Source organism: Mobula birostris, chromosome 21, assembly GCF_030028105.1.
Source record: "Mobula birostris isolate sMobBir1 chromosome 21, sMobBir1.hap1, whole genome shotgun sequence".
Classification (NCBI taxonomy): Eukaryota; Metazoa; Chordata; class Chondrichthyes; order Myliobatiformes; family Myliobatidae; genus Mobula; species Mobula birostris.
This window is the reverse complement of record NC_092390.1, coordinates 50,153,998-50,172,445: the sequence shown is the minus strand read 5'-3', so window position 1 is coordinate 50,172,445 and position 18,448 is coordinate 50,153,998. Positions and strand designations below refer to the sequence as shown.

General features: G+C 39.0%; 1 protein-coding gene across 1 annotated transcript in view; it reads left to right on the top strand.

Moving 5' to 3' along the window:
* abraxas2 (abraxas 2, BRISC complex subunit) overlaps positions 1-16,556 on the top strand; it is a 35,031-nt gene extending 18,475 nt beyond the window's left edge. Inside the window, exons 7-9 of the mRNA XM_072239439.1 lie at positions 1,533-1,617; positions 2,237-2,351; positions 12,278-16,556. Coding sequence (XP_072095540.1) covers positions 1,533-1,617; positions 2,237-2,351; positions 12,278-12,717 — 640 coding nt within the window. The 3' untranslated portion in view covers positions 12,718-16,556. The remainder of the gene's footprint in view (positions 1-1,532; positions 1,618-2,236; positions 2,352-12,277) is intronic.
* Positions 16,557-18,448: the final 1,892 nt, after the last annotated feature.

Below are 18,448 nucleotides of genomic sequence, written 5' to 3'. Positions count from 1 at the left end.
CACCCCCTTTGGCAAGTATCACAGCTTGTAAACGCTTTCTGTACGAGCTAAGAGTCTTTCCATTCTTGTTTGGGGGATTTTCGCCCATTCTTCCTTGCAAAAGGCTTCTAATTCTGTGAGATTCTTGGGCTGTCTTGCATGCACTGCTCTTTTGAGGTCTATCCACAGATTTTCGATGATGTTTATGTTGGGGGACTGTGAGGGCCATGGCAAAACCTTCAGCTTGTGTCTCTTGAGGTAGTCCATTGTGGATTTTGAGGTGCGTTTAGGATCATTATCCTGTTGTAGAAGCCATTCTCTTTTCATCTTCAGCTTTTTTACAGACGGTGTGATGTTTGCTTCCAGAATTTGCTGGTATTTAATTGAATTCATTTTCCCCTCTACCACTGAAATGTTCCCTGTGCCACTGGCTGCAACACAAGCCCAAAGCATGATCGATCCACCCCCTATGCTTAAGAGTTGGAGAGGGGTTCTTTTCATGAAATTCTGCACCCTTTTTTCTCCAAACAAACCTTTGCTCATTGCGGCCAAAAAGTTCTATTTTAACTTCATCAGTCCACAGGACTTGTTTCCAAAATGCATCAGGCTTGTTTAGATGTTCCTTTGCAAACTTCTGATGCTGAATTTTGTGGTGAGGACGCAGGAAAGGTTTTCTTCTGATGAGTCTTCCATGAAGGTCATATTTGTGCAGGTGTCGCTGCACAGGAGAACAGTGCACCACTACTCCAGAGTCTGCTAAATCTTCTTGGAAGGTTTTTTGCAGTCAAACAGGGGTTTTGATTTGCCTTTCTAGCAATCCCACAAGCAGTTCTCTGGGAAAGTTTTCTTGGTCTTCCAGACCTCAACTTGACCTCCACCGTTCCTGTTAACTGCCTTTCGTTAATTACATTACGAACTGAGGAAACGGCAACCTGAAAACGCTTTGCTATCTTCTTATAGCTTTCTCCTGCTTTGTGGGCATCATTTATTTTAATTTTCAGTGTGCTTGGCAGCTGCTTTGAGGAGCCCATGGCTGCTGATTGTTGGGTCAAGGTTTGAGGAGTCAGGGTATTTATAAAGCTTTGAAATTTGCATCACCTGGCCTTTCCTAACAATGACTGTGAACAAGCCATAGCCCTAACAAGCTAGTTAAGGTCTGAGACCTTGGTAAAAGTTATCTGAGAGCTCGAATTTCTTGGGGTGCCCAAACTTTTGCATGGTGCTCCTTTCCTTTTTTTCCCACTCTAAAATTGTACAAAACAAAAATAATACACTAATCTTGCTTAAAATGTTCAGTTCATCTCCTACTCACTTAACTATTCACAGTAACAGAAATTTTGACCAGGGGTGCCCAAACTTTTGCATGCCACTGTATAATTTAAATGTTGCCTCCACAGAATGTAATTTGCTGATCATTCATTTTCTAACCAGTATCTCATTTCTAGAGTTAAAATTTTAACTATTCATAATGAAGATATAACTTAGACTAACTATTAAACATCGTATATACAGTTTCAAACTTCAGTTAATCTGTTTTTATATTTTTCATACAGAGCTGAGTTCTTTGACAAAGATGGTGTGATTAAAGATATCAGGGCTATTTATCAGGTGTACAATGCACTGCAAGAAAAGCTGCAAGTAAGTTACTTTCCTAAGGGAATTAAAGGAATAAACCCTAATATGCTTTGTTAATTCATGTTTGGTCTTGTGATGAAGTGTGAAAATGTACACATTATTTTAAGAAAAAATCTGCATAAGAACTGTGTAAATTCTTGCTCGCACTTTTGAAATCCAAAGATAAGTGCTTTGGAACAAATGGCCTACTCCTTTCCTTCCATCTTCCATCCTCAGACTGGGAGTAACCAAATCTGCTACCTTACATTGATATTAAATTTCCTCTCTAACCCATGTTGCTGGCCTGCACTGTTTGTCATCTTCAAATTTAAATTTCTCATTCTTCTCTTTCAACGCCCTGTCTTGCCTTTGCCTCTCACACCAATCTTAACATAAAGCCCCCATAACGTTGTTTTCATGGAATGATAGCCTCTTCTGCATCCCCAGCTTCCTGTTTATGCTATTTGAGCTTTCAGCTAATTGACTTAACATTTGGGATTTACTTGTATGTGCTACTTGCTTTTTATCCAAGTACTCAACTGTAAAGCACATTGAGATGCCTTATCAGTTAAATAAATTTATTGTTAATTTAGATTTAACTATGTAATAAAGATAATTTAAAGATCTTTTAACATTTTTGTAGACTGTATGTGGAGAAGTGGAAAAAAGTGAGCAAACAGTTGAAAGTTACCTTCTAGAAGTGGACAAATTGAAGAAACAAATAGCACGTAGGAAAAGGGAGATTAAAGAGGAAAAGAGTAAGTAAATGTCAAATGTAAATTGAACATAATAGATATAAATGTTTGTTGAAGATAGCAATGCTAAGTGGCTTTAGAGTGATGATTACTTGAACAATTATGAGCAGTAATCTGTTACTGTTGCATAGCCAGAAGTATGCTGTCTTGAATAAGTCATAACAAATACAGTATATCTGCTGTTTTAAAAAAAAATCAAGCAACCTATTTATCCTGGATATTAAAGGTTTTGGTACAGGTCCACAATCCCTTATCCGAAATCCTTGGGGCCAGTTGCATTTCGGAATTCAGAATCTTTTGGATTTCAGATTCCCCCGCCCCCCCCCCCCCCAAAAAAAACAAAAAACCACGTATGCTCGAATCCCTTATTTAATCTGCCTCAGTGTGGTGGACTTTAGGACCCGGCGGCGCACCAAACCTATGCACATCCTCCCGTATACTTTAAATCATCTCTAGATTACTTATAATACCTAATACAATGTAAATGCTTTGTAAATAATTGTTATACTGTATTATTTAGGGAATAATGACAAGAAAAAAAGTTGTTTCTAACAAAAACATTTAATAAAACAAAAATATACAGCTCTAAATGAACCGAATCAAACACATGGTAAATGACTTATTGGAATTAATGTAGAACGTCACTGTCACTATAAAACTTCAGTAACTTGTCTTTCTGTTTATTTAAATGATATACAGTGGTAGTTCCGACACTTTCCTTCAGTAAGACGCCGCACAGACACACCACGATCAAGCTTCTGCTATAACTCCACTTTCTGCATTATTGGTAATGATAGATCCTTCCTTCTCTTTTTCTCATGTTACCCATAGGGATATCTGCAGCTCTTTTTGACATTTTCACAGTGAAATTAAACACAAAGTCAACGGTGAAAACAAAATACAGTTTTCCCCCGCCATCCGAAGGTAGAGCGTTCCTGTGAAATGGTTCGTAAGCCGAAATGTCATAAAGCGAAGAAACAATTACCACTTATATGGGGAAAATTTTGTGAGCGTTCGCAGACCCAAAAATAACCTACCGAATCATGCCAAATAACACATAAAACCTAAAATAACAGTAACAGATAGTAAAAGCAGGAATGATATAATAAATACACAGCCTATATAAAGTAGAAATACTTTTCCACAATCATTACTGCACTGTTCTCCGTAGCGAAAATCTCACGCAAGCGCCGTCGGCAGAAAATCTCACGCAAGCGCTGTTGGCAAAAACACGGCGCAAGCGCTGTCCAGTAACCTTTAAGCTATGAAACTGCCAAATCATACCAAATAACACATAAAAATACATAGCAGATATAAAGTAGAAATAATGTATGTACAGTGTAGTATCACTTACTGGAATTGGGAAGACAGCGCAGAGCACACTGATGGTGGTGTGTTAGACTGAGTCGTCGCAGGTTGGGAGGTGCAGTGGCCCCCACCCTCCAGGCTGCCGACTGATACATTGCCGCGAGGCATGCAGAGGTCCAGCGGTAGCCGGTGGGCACACAGCACATCTTTAAGAAAAAAGCCGAAATAAACATGCTAATTAATTAGGTGCTGCCCAGCACGTAATTGTCGGCACCTAATTAATTAGCATGTTTATTTCGGCTTTTTTCTTAAAGATGTGCTGTGTGCCTCCCGGCTACTGCTGCATTCTCTGCGAATCGGTACAGTATTTGTCCGCAGCCTGGGTGTTAGGGTGGTGGGACACTGGGGTGTCATCTCTTCGTCTGTTTCCATTAGGGCAGGCAGCTCATCTTCTCCTATGACTGCCTGCCTTGATGTCGAAGGTCGAGGTTCGTCGTCTGCTGTGGCTGATGTGGAAGGCTTGCTTGACTGCTGAGCCTCGCGCATTTTTCTATCATACAATTCTTTGTGAGCACTCAAACCATCTTGCAAATATCCCCTAAACCTACGTACCCTTTCAAAATTAAAGTCGTACTTTATCATTGCAGCGAAAATCTCACGTAGTTGCTTCACTTTCGCTACTGCATTCGGTTTCGATTGTTATCCTTTCTTCTTCCAATTGCATCAGTTCTTGGTCATGTGATGCCAAAACCTCTTCAACGTCATCCTCGTCAGCTTCCACATCCAAACTCACTTCGTCCTTACTTATTCACCACGATTGAAACACTTAATTATGTCTAGTTTTATGCTAAGTATAACACCCTTACGAGCTCTTTTAGGCTTTTCCGACACCATAGAACTCATCTTGCAAACGACTGCTCACAGGCACATGTTTAAGCAATGCCGGCGAGAATGTAGTTCGGAATCCGAGGGAGAGTGGCTGCTAACCTCACTGTTATGAAAGACCTACATTAGTACCCTGCTTTCGCTCTCAGAAGGTGTTTTCACTGTTTTGGGAAAAAAAAGCAGCGCGCAATGAAAAAAATTCAGCATGCGAAAAAAATCAGCACGCTGCCTTTTATCACGCGCGGAATTTTTTTTATTGCGCACTGCTTTTTTTCGTAACAGTGAAAACACCTTCTGAAAGCGAAAATGGTACTAATGTAGGTCTTTCATAACAATGAAGTTTCGTATTCGAACGTTCGAAAAGTGGGGGACACCTGTATCAGCGAACAGCAAATGCATGTGTAACTAGTATGAGCGCTGAGCCATAACTGACGTCTGGCGGCCTCTGCTTGTGCTGCCACGTCACACCTGAGTGACGTCAGCTGTTGGCGATAAAAACTTTGGTTTTCGGAGCTTTTTGGATTTCAGAATTTCAGATAAAGGAATGTGCACCTGTACAAGTGTTTGCAATTAAAGGGAAAATTGAATCTAGTTTATTTCTACTCTGTATGATCCTATGTTCTGTTGTGAATATATAGCAATGTAAATCAGTATGCTTTGATTGAACTTGTCGGTCTTGACAGGTTCAGTATCATTCCTCGATTGGTTTCAAAATTTGAAACTAAACATACAAAATCAAACTGCTCACTCTATGTCCAAAATGATAAAAAACCAATGCATAAAACTTCTGACCCATTGGTGCAGTGTCAGTTATCCTTCTGGGTCTTTTGCAAACTGTTGTAATCTGTGGGGTAAACTGTTTCCACAAATCTCTTAGTTTTGAGATTTTAAATGAATGAATGACAACATATTTCCTAGTCAGGCTAATCTATAGTTCAGTAAGGAAACTGTGTGACATCATTTTTGCTCTGATTGTCATTTGCTAACCTGGGTCTAGGGCTTGAGAGGTGACAAAATACTTAGAACCATAGAACACTACAGCACAGAAAACAGGCCATTTGGTCCTTCTAGTCTGTGCCAAATGTGGAATTCTGCAACTACTGCTGGAGTGATTCAGTGTTTAATCTGGTGGATAGAATTATATTTATTTAATCAAATAATGGATATTCTAGCACAGCTCAGATTTGTATCCCTTTGGTGGTACAGATGGTGTCCAGAGAATGGTTACTTACCCCAGAATACCCAGCTGACCTTTTCCCTTGGTGTTTGAAGTTCTGCTTAGTTCTAATCCCCAGATTATTAAGAGGGAACTTGACTACAATGATGAGCTCAATCAAGTGAAAATAATTCATCTCTCCAAGGGATGAATTGTTTCCTTTAGCGGAGCTGTAAATTGAACTGAAAACTGCAATCATCACTGAATATCCCAATTTCTGATCTTTGAAGATAAGACCATAAGATATAGGAACAGAATGAGGTCATTTAGTTAGGTTGTCTTAGCCCATTGAGTCTACTCTGCCATTTAGTCATGGCTGACTTTTTAAGAGCAGTAATGAAGAACTTGCATGAGACGGTGCCAAAGATAACATGTCTTAAAACATACCCATGTTATTTTGGTGTATTTAAAGCAGAAGTTGATAGGTTCTTAATTGGTAAGGGTGTCAAAAGTTATGGGGAGAAGGCAAAAGAATAGAGTTGAAAAGGATAATAAATCAGCCATGATGGAATAGTGGATCAGATTTGATGGGCCGAATGCTTAATTCCGCTCCTATATTTTGTGGTCTTATGGTTTAAAATCTCAACCACCTTCCTTTTGTATCTGTAACAACTGTCATCAGAGTTGCCCTTTGATTCTTGCTCCCCTCACTTTGGCTAGAGCTCCTTAATGTCACACTTAGACGTGTGTCCCCTATCAAAAATGTTTTTTCAGGCCTCACAAGATCTCGTTTTTTTGGTCCACCTAAGCAGAATCCAGGTAATGCACAAGTGGGTAGATAATTAGCAAGTGCCACTTAATTTTGCTGATACTTTTTAGAGTAAGCAATTGCATTAATTGGCCTCATTGGATTTTTCTTCTTTTTGTATACAATCAACAACCTGTGCTGTCACCTTACTATAGCTTGTACCTGTTCACACTTGTAAAACAATGTCCCAGGGAGATTGAAATTAACCTTTGCTCACATGGGTATAATTGGATGGTGTGGCCTGGTTAGGCCAAAAGAGCCATTTTGCATCCTGTATCTCTAAGTAACTGAAAATGAGTTTAAACATTTCTAAACCTGCAGCAAAGCATAATATTTAGATTTTAAAATGTCTTGAATTAAATGTCTTTAAAGGTCATTTCCTTCGAAACATCTTGGTCTGAAACCATTTGCTTTGCTTGTAAATGTTTAGTTATAGAAAAGTACAACACAGAAATGGGCACTTGGGCCCATCTGGTCTGTGCTGAATCAATTGAAATTGCCTAGTTCCATCAACCTGTACCCAGACCACAGCCCTCCATACCCCTCATACCCATCTACCTATCCCAGCTTCTCTTCAACGTTGCTATCAGCTTGCATGCACCACTTGCTCTGGCACCTCATTCCACGCTCTTACAACCTTCTAAATGAAGAAGTTTCTCCTTGCATTCCCTTTAAGCACTTCACCTTTCGCCCTTAAACCCATGAACTTCGGTTGTGGTCCCACCAACTTCAATGGAAAAAGCCTGCTTGCAGTTACCCTGCCTATACCTCTCATAATTTTGTATACCTCTATCAAATCTCCCTCGGTCTTCTACGTTTCACGGAATAAAGTCCCAACCTATTTGATCTTTCCTTATAACTCAGGTCCTCCAGTCCCAGCAACATCCTTGTAAATTTTCTCTGTACTCTTCCAGCCTTATTTACATACTTCCTGTAGATAGGTGACAAAAACTGTACACAATACTTCATTGGGGTCTCACATCTTGTAGAACTTAAACATAATATCCCATCTCCTGTACTCAGTACTTTTGATTTATGAAGGCTAATATGCCAAAAGCTTTCTTTACAATTTCTACCTGTGATGCTGCTTTCAATTAATTATGGCCCTGTTTACCCTCAGTGCCCTACCGTTCACTGTGTAAGACCTACCCTGGTTGGTGCTACTGAAATGCATCACCGCACATTCGTCTGCATTAAATTCCATACTTCATAAGTACCTCATTTGTTCCTACCTACTGAGATCTGATATGCACCTTGTTATGGCAACCTTTTATTCTGATAGGCACATACAGCTTTGTACTCTCAAAATTTCACCTTTGAAGGCCTCCCACTTACCAAATACCTCTTTGCCAGAAAACAGCCTGTCCCAAACCACACTTGCCAGATCCCTTCTAATACCATCAAAATTGGCCTTTCTCCAATTTAGAATCAACCTGCAGACCAGACCTATCTTTTTGAATATTTACTTTGAAACTAATGGCATTATAATCACGAGATGCAAGGTGTTCCCCTACACATTGTTGTCACCTACCGTCTCATTCTGTAGTAGGAGATCCAGTATCTCTCTTGTTGGGACTTCTGTGGACTGATGAAGGAAATTTTCCTGAACACTCTTGACAAACTCTATCCCATCTAGTCCTTTTATGGTATGGGAGTCCTAGTTAATATGTAGAAAGTTAAAATCACCTGCTATAACAACTTTATTCTTTTTGCAACAGTCTGCGATCTCTACAAGTTTGGTCCTCTAAATTCTTTGGATTGTTGGGTGGTCTATAATATAGCCCCATTAACATGGTCATAACTTTCTTATTCCTCATTTCCACCCATAAAGCCTCACTAGATGAGTTCTTTAATCTGTCCTGATGAGCACTGCCATGACATTTTTCCTGACTAGTAATGCCACCCATCCCCCTTTAATCCCTCCCTCTCTGTTGCGTCTAAAGTAATGGATCCCTGAAATGTTGAGCTGCAAGTCCTGCCCCTCTAGCAGCCAAGTCTCATTAATAGCTACAATATCACAATTGCATGTTGATCCATGTCCTATGCGAATCGGCCTTTCCTACAGTGTTTTTTGCATTGAAATATATGTAGCTCAGATGATTAGTCGCACCATGTTCAACCTTTTGATTACTGACTTTGTTGTCTTAAACAACATTTATCTCCACAACCTCTCCTCTAACTGTTCTGGCACTCTGGCTCCCATTCCCTTGCAATTCTAGTTTAAACCTGCCCCTGTGTAACACTAACAAACCATCCTGCTTGGATATTAGTCCCCTTTCACTTCAGGTGCAAACAATCTCTACAGGTCTCACCTTCCTTGGAAGAGAGCCCAATGATCCAAGAATCTGACATCTTCCCTCCAACACCATCTCCTTGGCCATGTGTAAAAACTGTATGATCTTCCTATTTCTGGCCTCACAGGCATGTGGCATGGGTAGCAAACCTGAATAACAACCCTGGAGGGCCTGTCCTTTAACTTGGCATTGAACTCCCTGAACTGACTTTGTAGAACCTATGTCATTGGTACCTACATGGATCACGACCTCTGACTGTTTACCCTCCCACTTAACACAAGATAATGTATAAATCTGCTCCAGGTTATTCCATATGCTGCAAATATGGTGTGCTTACTCTTGACAATGGAATTGATGCCTCTCTGCCTCCCTGCTATCAATTGCTGTGGAAGCATGCCTCACTGTAACTTCAGACCTTGTTGCACAGACTGGAAGTATCAGCAAGTAATGTCAGACTTCTCTGCCGAGTTCCGTACCTTTGTGCTACAGAAATCATGAATATTCAAATGTACCAGAAATACCTCATTGGCAGTTCTCTTCAGAATTGGCAACAAAATATCAGTATCATTTGGTCCATTATCAGATTGCTTAGCTGTGGTCAGTAGGTTGTTTTTAGGCAACCACACTACCTACCACGGTGCTTGGGTATCGCAGTGGCATAGCTAATAGAGCTGCTGCCTCTCACAGCTCTAGTGACCCAGGTTCAGTTCTGATCTCCAGCACTGTGCATGTGGGGTTTGCATGTTCTGTGGTTGCCTGGTATATTGGTTTCCTCCCACATCAGTTTGTTCATCATGTGCTGTGTCGTATGACGTAGGTGATCATGGTCTCTCCATGACCATCTTTGTTCTTGGCATATTTTTCTAAAGAAGTGGTGTGCCAGTGCCACCTTCTGGGCAGTGTCGTTACAAGACAGGTGACCCCCAGCCATTATCAATGGTCTTCAGAGATTGCCCAGTGCCAGTGATTAAATAACCTGCGTTTGTGGTATGCACCAGCTGCTCATACAACCATCCACCTTGCCCAAGGGTGACCAGGCGAGGAGGGGGAAGGAGCACCGTATACCTCCTTTGATAGACATTTCTCCACCCCACCACGTTACCATCAGTAGGTGGATTAATTGCTACCTGTGCCAGGTGCTAGTGAGGTCAGAACTAGGAAGGTTATGCGGTTTGACACATGGCTATGAGTTGTTGTAGGAGGGAGGGCATAAGATTTTTGGGTCATTGTGTTTTCTTCCAGGGAAGGTGAGAGCTGTACAGAAGGGACAATTTGCACCTGAGCTGGAGGGGGGCTAATATCCTAGTGGGAAGTTTTGTTAATGCTGTATGATGGGGTTTAATCCAGAGTTGCAGGGGGATGGGAGCCAGAGTGCCAGAACATTTGGAGGGTTTGTGAAGGCAGATGTTGGTAAGACCTCAGACAAAGTCAGGAATCAAAGGGTTGGGCATGGTGTGACTAGTGTCCCGCGGTTGTTTGTAACATTATAGCAGGTGATTTTAACTTGCTACATTGACTGAGAATCGCATACTGTAAAAGGACTAGATGAGATAGAGATTGTCAAATGTGTCAAGGAAAATTTCCTTCATCAATACGTAGAAGTCCCAACATGAGAGGACGTGATACTGGATCTGCTATTAGGGAATGAGACAGGGCAGGTTGCAGAGGTTTGTGTTGGGGAATACTTTGCATCTAGTGACCACAATACCATTACTTTTAAAGTAAATATACAAAAAGATGGGTCTGGTCTGCAGACTGAGATTCTAAATTGGAGAAAGGCCAATTTTGATGGTATCAGAAATGATCTGGCAAGTGTGGATTGGGACGGGCTATTGTATGTGCTTGTCAGAATAAAAAGTAAGGATAACAAGTGTAGGGAACCTTTGTTTTCTGTTGAGGCCCTGGTTAAGAAAAAAGGAGGTGCAAAGCAGGTATAGGCAAGTAGGAACAAATGATGTGGTCATGGAGTACAAGAAATGTAAGAGGACACTTAAAAATATCAAGAAGGCATGAGGTTGCTCTAGCAGACAAGGTAAAGGGGAATCCTAAGAGATTCTACGGATATGTTAAAAGCAAAAGGTTTGCAAGGGACAAAATTGGTCCTCTGGAATATGTGGAACCAAAACAGTTGGGGGAGACCTTAAATGCATTCTTTGTATCTGTATTTACTCAGGAGACAGATAGTCTATAGAAGTAAGCCAAAGCAGCATCAATTTCATGGAACCTGTACAGATTACAGAGGAAGATGTGTTGAGGCAAATCAGGGTCTGACAAGGTGTTCCCTTGGACCCTATGGAGGCAAGTGCAGAAATTGCTGAGGTCCGAGCGACAGGAGAGGTGCCAGAGGATTGGAGGATAGCCAATGTTGTTCTGCTGTGTTTTTTTTAAAAAAAAAGCTCTAAACATAAACCAGGAAATTATAGGCTGGTGAGTTTGCCATCAGTTGTGGGAAAGTTATTGGAAGGTATTCTAAGGAACCGGATATATAAGTACTTGGATAGAAGTGGACTGATTAAAGATCGTCAGCATGGCTTTGTGCATGGTAGGTCATGTCTAACCAATCTTATAGTGTTTTTCGAAGAAGTTACCAGGAAAGTTGATGAAGGCAAGGCAGTGGATGTTGTCTACATGGACTTTATTAAGTTCTTTGACAAGGTCCCACATGGGAGGCTGGTCAAGAAGGTTCAGTCGCTTGGCCTTCAGGATGAAGTAGTAAATTGGATTAGACATTGGCTCTGGGGGAGAAGCCAGAGAGTGGTAGTAAGGGATTGCGTCTCTGACTGGAGGCCTGTATCTGGTGGTGTGCCACAGGGATCGGTGCTGGGTTCTATGTTTGTCATCTGGATCGATGATAATGTGGTTATCTGCATCAGAAAATTTGCAAATGACACAAAGATTGGGGGTGTAGTAGACAGTGAGGAAGGATATCATGGCTTGCAAAGGGATCTGCATCAGCTGGAAAAATTTCAGTAAGGAGAGAATAGGTTAGGACATTTCTTGGAATGTAGAAGATTGAGAAGAGATTTGTTGGAGGTATACAAAATTATGAGGGATATAGATAGGGTAAATGCAAGCAGGCTTTTTCCACTGAAGTTGGTTGGGACTGCAACCAAAGGTCATGGGTTAAGGGTGAAAGGTGGGAAATATGAGGGGAATTTTCTTCTCTCAGAGGGTTGTGAGAGTGTGGAACGAGCTGCTAGCGCAAGTGGTACATGCAAGCTCGATTTCAACGTTTAAGAGAAGTTTGGATAGGTTTCAGTGCAGGTTGATGAGTAGGCAGCTTAAGTGGTTTCAGCATGAACTAAATGGACTGAAGGACCTGTTTCTGTGGCCTTAGTTTGAAAATACATTTCACAATCAAAAAAAAATTAATGTAAGTGGATCTTTGGAGTACTTTAGGGCTTGTTTCTGTACAGTTTTACTTAGCCTCTGTGAAGTAAATTAATGTATATAATTTTTTTTTTCTAAATCTATTTAGAACTTCAAGAAGCTGCACCGAATAGAGGATTAGCTGAAGAAGATTCGGTGTGTGTGCCTAATCTGAGGACCAGTCCTGAACAAGTAATGGAAGTACATATGCAACAACGTTTGGACTCTACTCCTACTCTGTTGCTTAATTCTGATGTCACTGCTAGGGGCAATTTGCAGGGGATGAGTAGTGCTTTTGTGCCTCGGGTACAAGGTGTGGGATCTGCTAGCAAAGCTTCAGCAAGCACAAGTGCTCCAAACTACTATGGAAACCGAATGGGGAGTCCCCACTCACAAAAAGCACATGAAGATATTGTTACTAAAGAAGAGGACAATTATGAAAGCTTGCACGAACCTTCAGAAACATCTGACAGTGACTACACTGCACTGGATGGAATGTGTCCGAATTCACATCCAAATGAAGACATAAATCAAACATCACAAATATAACAGACTCTCGTGGCACTAATTTGTGATGCACATTAATTTTGAAGGATGCGAGGAAGGATAGTTTTCAGCCGAGCAATTGAATCAATGTGTAACAGGAAGGCTTCTGTGTGCAGAAAACTTTAATAGCCTACTTGAATGTTTATTGCCTTGTGCATAGTCTGATTTCAGATAAATGGGATGTAGGATTTTTCTGTACTCTTTTGAAAGGTTCACATGTTGCAGCCAAAAATTGCTTCCAAAGGCACAATACCAACTATAGACACAATGATAGCACCAGAGTTTTTTTTAAGTGGTATCACAGACTTAAATCAATTGCTGCTGGGTCTGTATCCAATGAAGAGTTGTTTTAATTTGACAATACCATACTACTTGCACTATTTTGTTTTTTGTCTTCTTTTGCAGGTTCACAAAAGGGAACATTGTCAGCGGCCTTCAAAATTCAAAACCCCATTAGGAGCCAAACTTAGTGCTTTTTCAAATCTTTGTAACCTAATTGGAACAGAGATTGATTATATAATTGCTTTAGAATGCACGTTGTGAGGTTATGTGACTAGGACTGTAATATTTGGAGGATTTGAAATTTTGTAGTGTAATGTATCACTGCATCTAACATTCAGTCCTTTTTTTAAATGGTGATGTAATTTGCCAGTATGTAATCCAAAACAGCTTCGATATCTTCAATTATGTGCCTGACTGGTAGTATAGCAAAATGTGTACATATATATATACATATATATATATAAAGTAATCTGCTCACTGCTCCTGTTTACTAGAATTATTGCTATATTCCTTTTTGGGTGCTATAATTTTTTTTCCCCAATTCTGTTTGCCAAATTTTAGTTTAGGATTTTTAATGAGGAAAAGTTTCGGTATGCTTTTAAAAAAGAGCCATGGGGGTTAATCAGAGATATAGGAATATTATTGGAGAACATAAATCTTGGATGGAATTACAGGAATTAATAATTTATAAGTTCATGGCTTTTGAATATTCCCAAAATGGGACTAAAATTTAAGTCTCATTAAATTTAGTAAATTTATTTACTTTGGGTTAGTTGTCAAATCTTTGGGTGACAATCTTTTGTACAAACTGGGACAAAGTATTGTGTATAACTTGTTTTTGTTGTAATTCACAGGGAGCTTTTATGTTTGTTTATGTACTCTGTCCTGTACTCAGGAATTGTGTGTGCGCGTGTTTTAATGTAAAATGAATGTAATACATCCTGTCAACTTAAAAGTAATATTAATCACTCCCCAAGCAGATTTGCAGTCTGAAGCCATCAACAATAACTTTTTTTGATTAGGGTTTTACCCAATTCAATATGTTTAAGTGTGTTTGAAGGAAAAGCACTTTGTCCCAATTTTTTTTAACCTTTCAATTTATTTTCAAAAACTGTATAACACCAAATATCCTGCAATTTTACAGTAAGTGGTTTGATATGCTTAACAACTTAACAATTCAGTTTTATAAGAGAAAAGCAAGTGTTCTTCAAAATAATTTTGTATTATCAGAGAGAGATCATGTTTAGATCTAACAAGAATGTGAATACTGCTCTTGCCATCAAATGATTATGGGAGTTTGCACAAATTAGTTAAATTAACTACCATTTATAGAAGAACTTGATGGATATTATTTAAAATTGGGCAATAATAGGTCTATTAGCTAAATTATAATGTAGCTGTTAAAAATAAAATCAGCAGTAAAAAAAATTGGAAGAAAATTAATTGTTTCAAACTTCAAAAAATCAATTATGAGATTAATATATGATTAAAATGCATTGAGATGCAGTGGTACTGAAATATTTCATATCAGAAAAAATGGTAAATTGCATTATTCCATTTATTCTCTAAATTTCTTGGACAGCTAAATATAGGGTCTGCACAATACCTATGGCTATAAAGTTAACTGGTTAGCAACAATGGAAGTGGTACACTGATGTATTTTTTGGAGTAGTCTGAGAAGTTAATTTTCCCTGTTAGAGATATATGAGTGATTGTGATTTAATCTCAAGACATTACTTACTGCCTGTTACGCCACTGGTGTCTGGGGCAGCAATGAAGGTCCTCCATTACTGGCAGTGTTCAGGGCTTCCTTCATCACGTCAGTAACTTCCTCTCTGTTTTCACTGCTATCAATCATGAAAGTCCCAAGTGGAGACTCAGGAATACTGTCACACTCAGATGTAGATGGATTCTTCATTGCTGTTTCTGTAGCAATTTTGTTTGAACGGGGTTGCTAGCCCTGAGGTGAACCCCCAAACCTGGAGGACCTCTTTTTGTCTGTTCTGTACCCTTTGACCTGTTTGGCATGGGTGGCCTGACCAAGAGCCAAAGCCGGCCCACATAGCTCTCTGGGTCATTGAAGTATGCAAGCCTCCAAACCATGGCAAGGCTGTGGTCCTCTTGGAGAATCTCAAGATGTGGAGTAGTATAATACTATCATCATGCACAAATGCTTCCATCAGCACTGTAATCCCTCAACATTTCAAGCACCAAAATTTACAATTACGTTAATTCCTGTCAAGTTTTAATTTTCAGTTTCAGAATTTTGTCAGAGCTCACACAGACTTGACTAAAATCAATGCTCTCATTAGTTTAAATTTCGATATCCTCTGGCCTTAAATTTGTTTAACCTGTGATTGTACCAAATGTATTTTTCCGCATTTAATAACTAGTCTGTGAATCTGTTTAACACATTAGTTTTGAAAGCCAAACTGTGTAGACAGTAACAAAAATATAATGACTAATGCAGACTAATCTAGTCCTATCAAAACTATAGAGGAAAAAACAATTATTCATTGTTGCAGTTATGCAACACATTCTAATTTCTGCATTATTATTGATAGGTTTTCTTAAAATAAACTTAACTGCTTTTTATTTGACTATATGCAGTGTCAGTGCTTTTTCAAAACGTATGAAATATTTGGGCTATATTTGCATTACTGCCTTTTGGGGGTACATGGAATGCAGTATGATTCATACTCAGTGAAGTTTTTGGTTAAAGTTTATTGTCTAATCTGCAGGAATTGCATGTTGTTTCGCCACATTTTTCAGCCTGGCATTGCACAGATAATTTCTGCACAGCAAGACAATCATTCTTACTGACCAAATCTTTCTCCAAAATTTAACTCCTTACTGGTTTGAAAATTACTAGCATTATGCACAATTTATATCAATTGTTTCCATGTGGTGGGGGTTAGAAATTGTATACTTTCCGTACCATTTAATATGTCTAAAGAATTCCAATAATTTGACCTAGCCTATGGTACAGAAATTCCAAGATTACTGATGACAGTGATGGCACTCTTATCCTAGTGCCACAACTAGAGAGATGATGGAGTCTTGAATACCAGTTGTGTTATTTAGTAGAATGTGTTTAGATTAGATTATAAAATATATTCACTGGCAGATTTGAAAGCTGCAGTGAACAAGCATTAGCACTGTTTTGTCAGTGTATTTGGAATTGACAAGTTAGTGCTAAATGGAAATGTAGAAAGTATGAATATGCAGTTGTTTTGAATGCATATACACAAATACTGTATGAAAAATCTGTAAAATGAGTAACAAAGGAAGTGACTTAATAGATATGATCTTCCCTGTCCTTGGAAATAACTAGTTGAAATAAAAAGTTTTAAATACTGATATATTCCCATCTTGTTCTCCCCCTCCCCCCATTTTATCCCTTGCACTGTGATTGAATTCTCAGGTGTTGTCATTGAAAACAATTTCAACTGCCAGTGATCTAAAGTTCATGCCAGTGATTTAAATGATTGAAGTTGTAAAACAATGTAATTTTCTGTAAAGTACTTCAGCTGAAATAAAAGTACACGGGTGATGCAGCAGGTATGGAGAATGAAACATTTGTTCAAATGGCAGTTTCCCAGGAAAACCTCTCTCTAGACTCTCTCTAGAATTTTGCAATAGAAATTCCAGTTTTGATTGCACCTATTATCAAGTAGCCATCTAAGTTTTTTTGATTATTGATTGACTTGGTTTAAAAAAAAAATTTCCAGTTTTAATCCAGAAGCCTAATTGATGAGCCTAATAATACAAGCCTAACCTAAATTTCAAGATGACAATACTCTTTAAGCAAATTCACATTTTAATATGCTTCCCATAAAAGTTGAATTATACTGTTTGTATGTAATATTGGATAGGAAAAATCTTGAGGTGAAAATGTCACTAAGTGTAAATGTAAGTGCATTTTCCCCAAAAATATGGCAAAAATTGCATGATTGGTTAGAGTATTTTGCTGTAGTACTCTATATTGAGAATATTTAGTTCCATATCTATACTAGATTTATTTGGCTTAAATTACTGGATAAGAGGTGCAGCAGTAACTATAGTTGTCTCACTTTTCCTGTATTTGCAATTTATGACCTTGCCATCACTCAGATTTACCCTGGCTGCTCTCCTTTCCTACAAGCCACGGATGTGCTGGTAGGTTAGTTGGCCATCCTAAACCTCAGTGTGAAAGATTCAAAGGTGATTTAATGAGCACATTGGTGGTATTTCCTTCCTATAACTTCCTCTCTCTCTCAATTGCTTGCTTAAAAGCCAAAGTAAATTTTTTATTGTATCACTATACACAACCCTGAAATTCACAGTAATTTCAGAAACAGGATGAACAAACAACCAATGTACAAAAAAAAACTGCAAATATAAGAAAGAAAAAAATTATCAAGAAAATGAGATGAAGCCATCAAATGGGCCAGGTTCAGTGAGAACAATTCAGTGGTAAGGCGAATGAAGTTACCCCTTTGCAAAAATGGTTGCGGTGTAATAACTGTTCCTGCGGGTCCTGAGGCTCCTGTACCACCTTCCCGATGGCAGCAGTGAGAAGACAGCATTGCCTGGGTTTTTGATGGATACTATTTTCCTGCAACAGCATTCCCTGTGCATGTGATGTGCTCAGAAGGTGAGGAGGGCTTTGTCCATGATTATTGTATCTGTATGAGTTAAGCAATTACCTTGTTTTGATACCCCAGTATAGATGAAGTGATTCATGTTGGAAGTGGGATACAGACCTCCAATATCAATTACAGCATCTTAAGTTTGCAGCTCTACTAACATTTCACACTTCTCTACAGTTGGATGAAAACTAGTCCTGGCTGGAATCTACTGATGGTAATACAATTTAGTCTCAGTTGGGACTTAGGATTGAGCAAATTTATTAAATGCAAAACCACTGCAAGCCAAAGATGTATCTGGAATTTTAGACAAAAAGGATCTATCACCATCATAGTTAAAGTTGTGCAAACCTTGACACTTAGACTCAACCTGTGCATCTGTTTTTATATGTATGAAACTAGCTTTATTCCCAAGCAACTTGCCTTGCATATCCTTCCATATGAATAAATGAATGTCCTAACCACCCCCCGGGAAATGTTTCCTCTATCTAAATCCAGTACCAGGAACTTACAAATAATCATAATCATCACTGGCTTAAAAAAGTCCAATTAATTCCAGATAAAATAATAAGTTTTCACTCCGTATATTTTCTAAAAGACTATTACAGGTCTTTTAAACTACAACAGCCATTATGGGATAAAACTGGGCTCTGGTATGTCACATCCTGTATCATGGAACTATGTGGTATAATTGATCCAAATGGTGCATCTTGTTGCAGTTGGAGAGAAGGTGGCTTAAAATCTAAATGTTTCTGTCCCAAAAAAAAATTAATACTAAGCCTGGTTACAGAAATATCTGTACAAAAAATAATTGCTCCAAAATT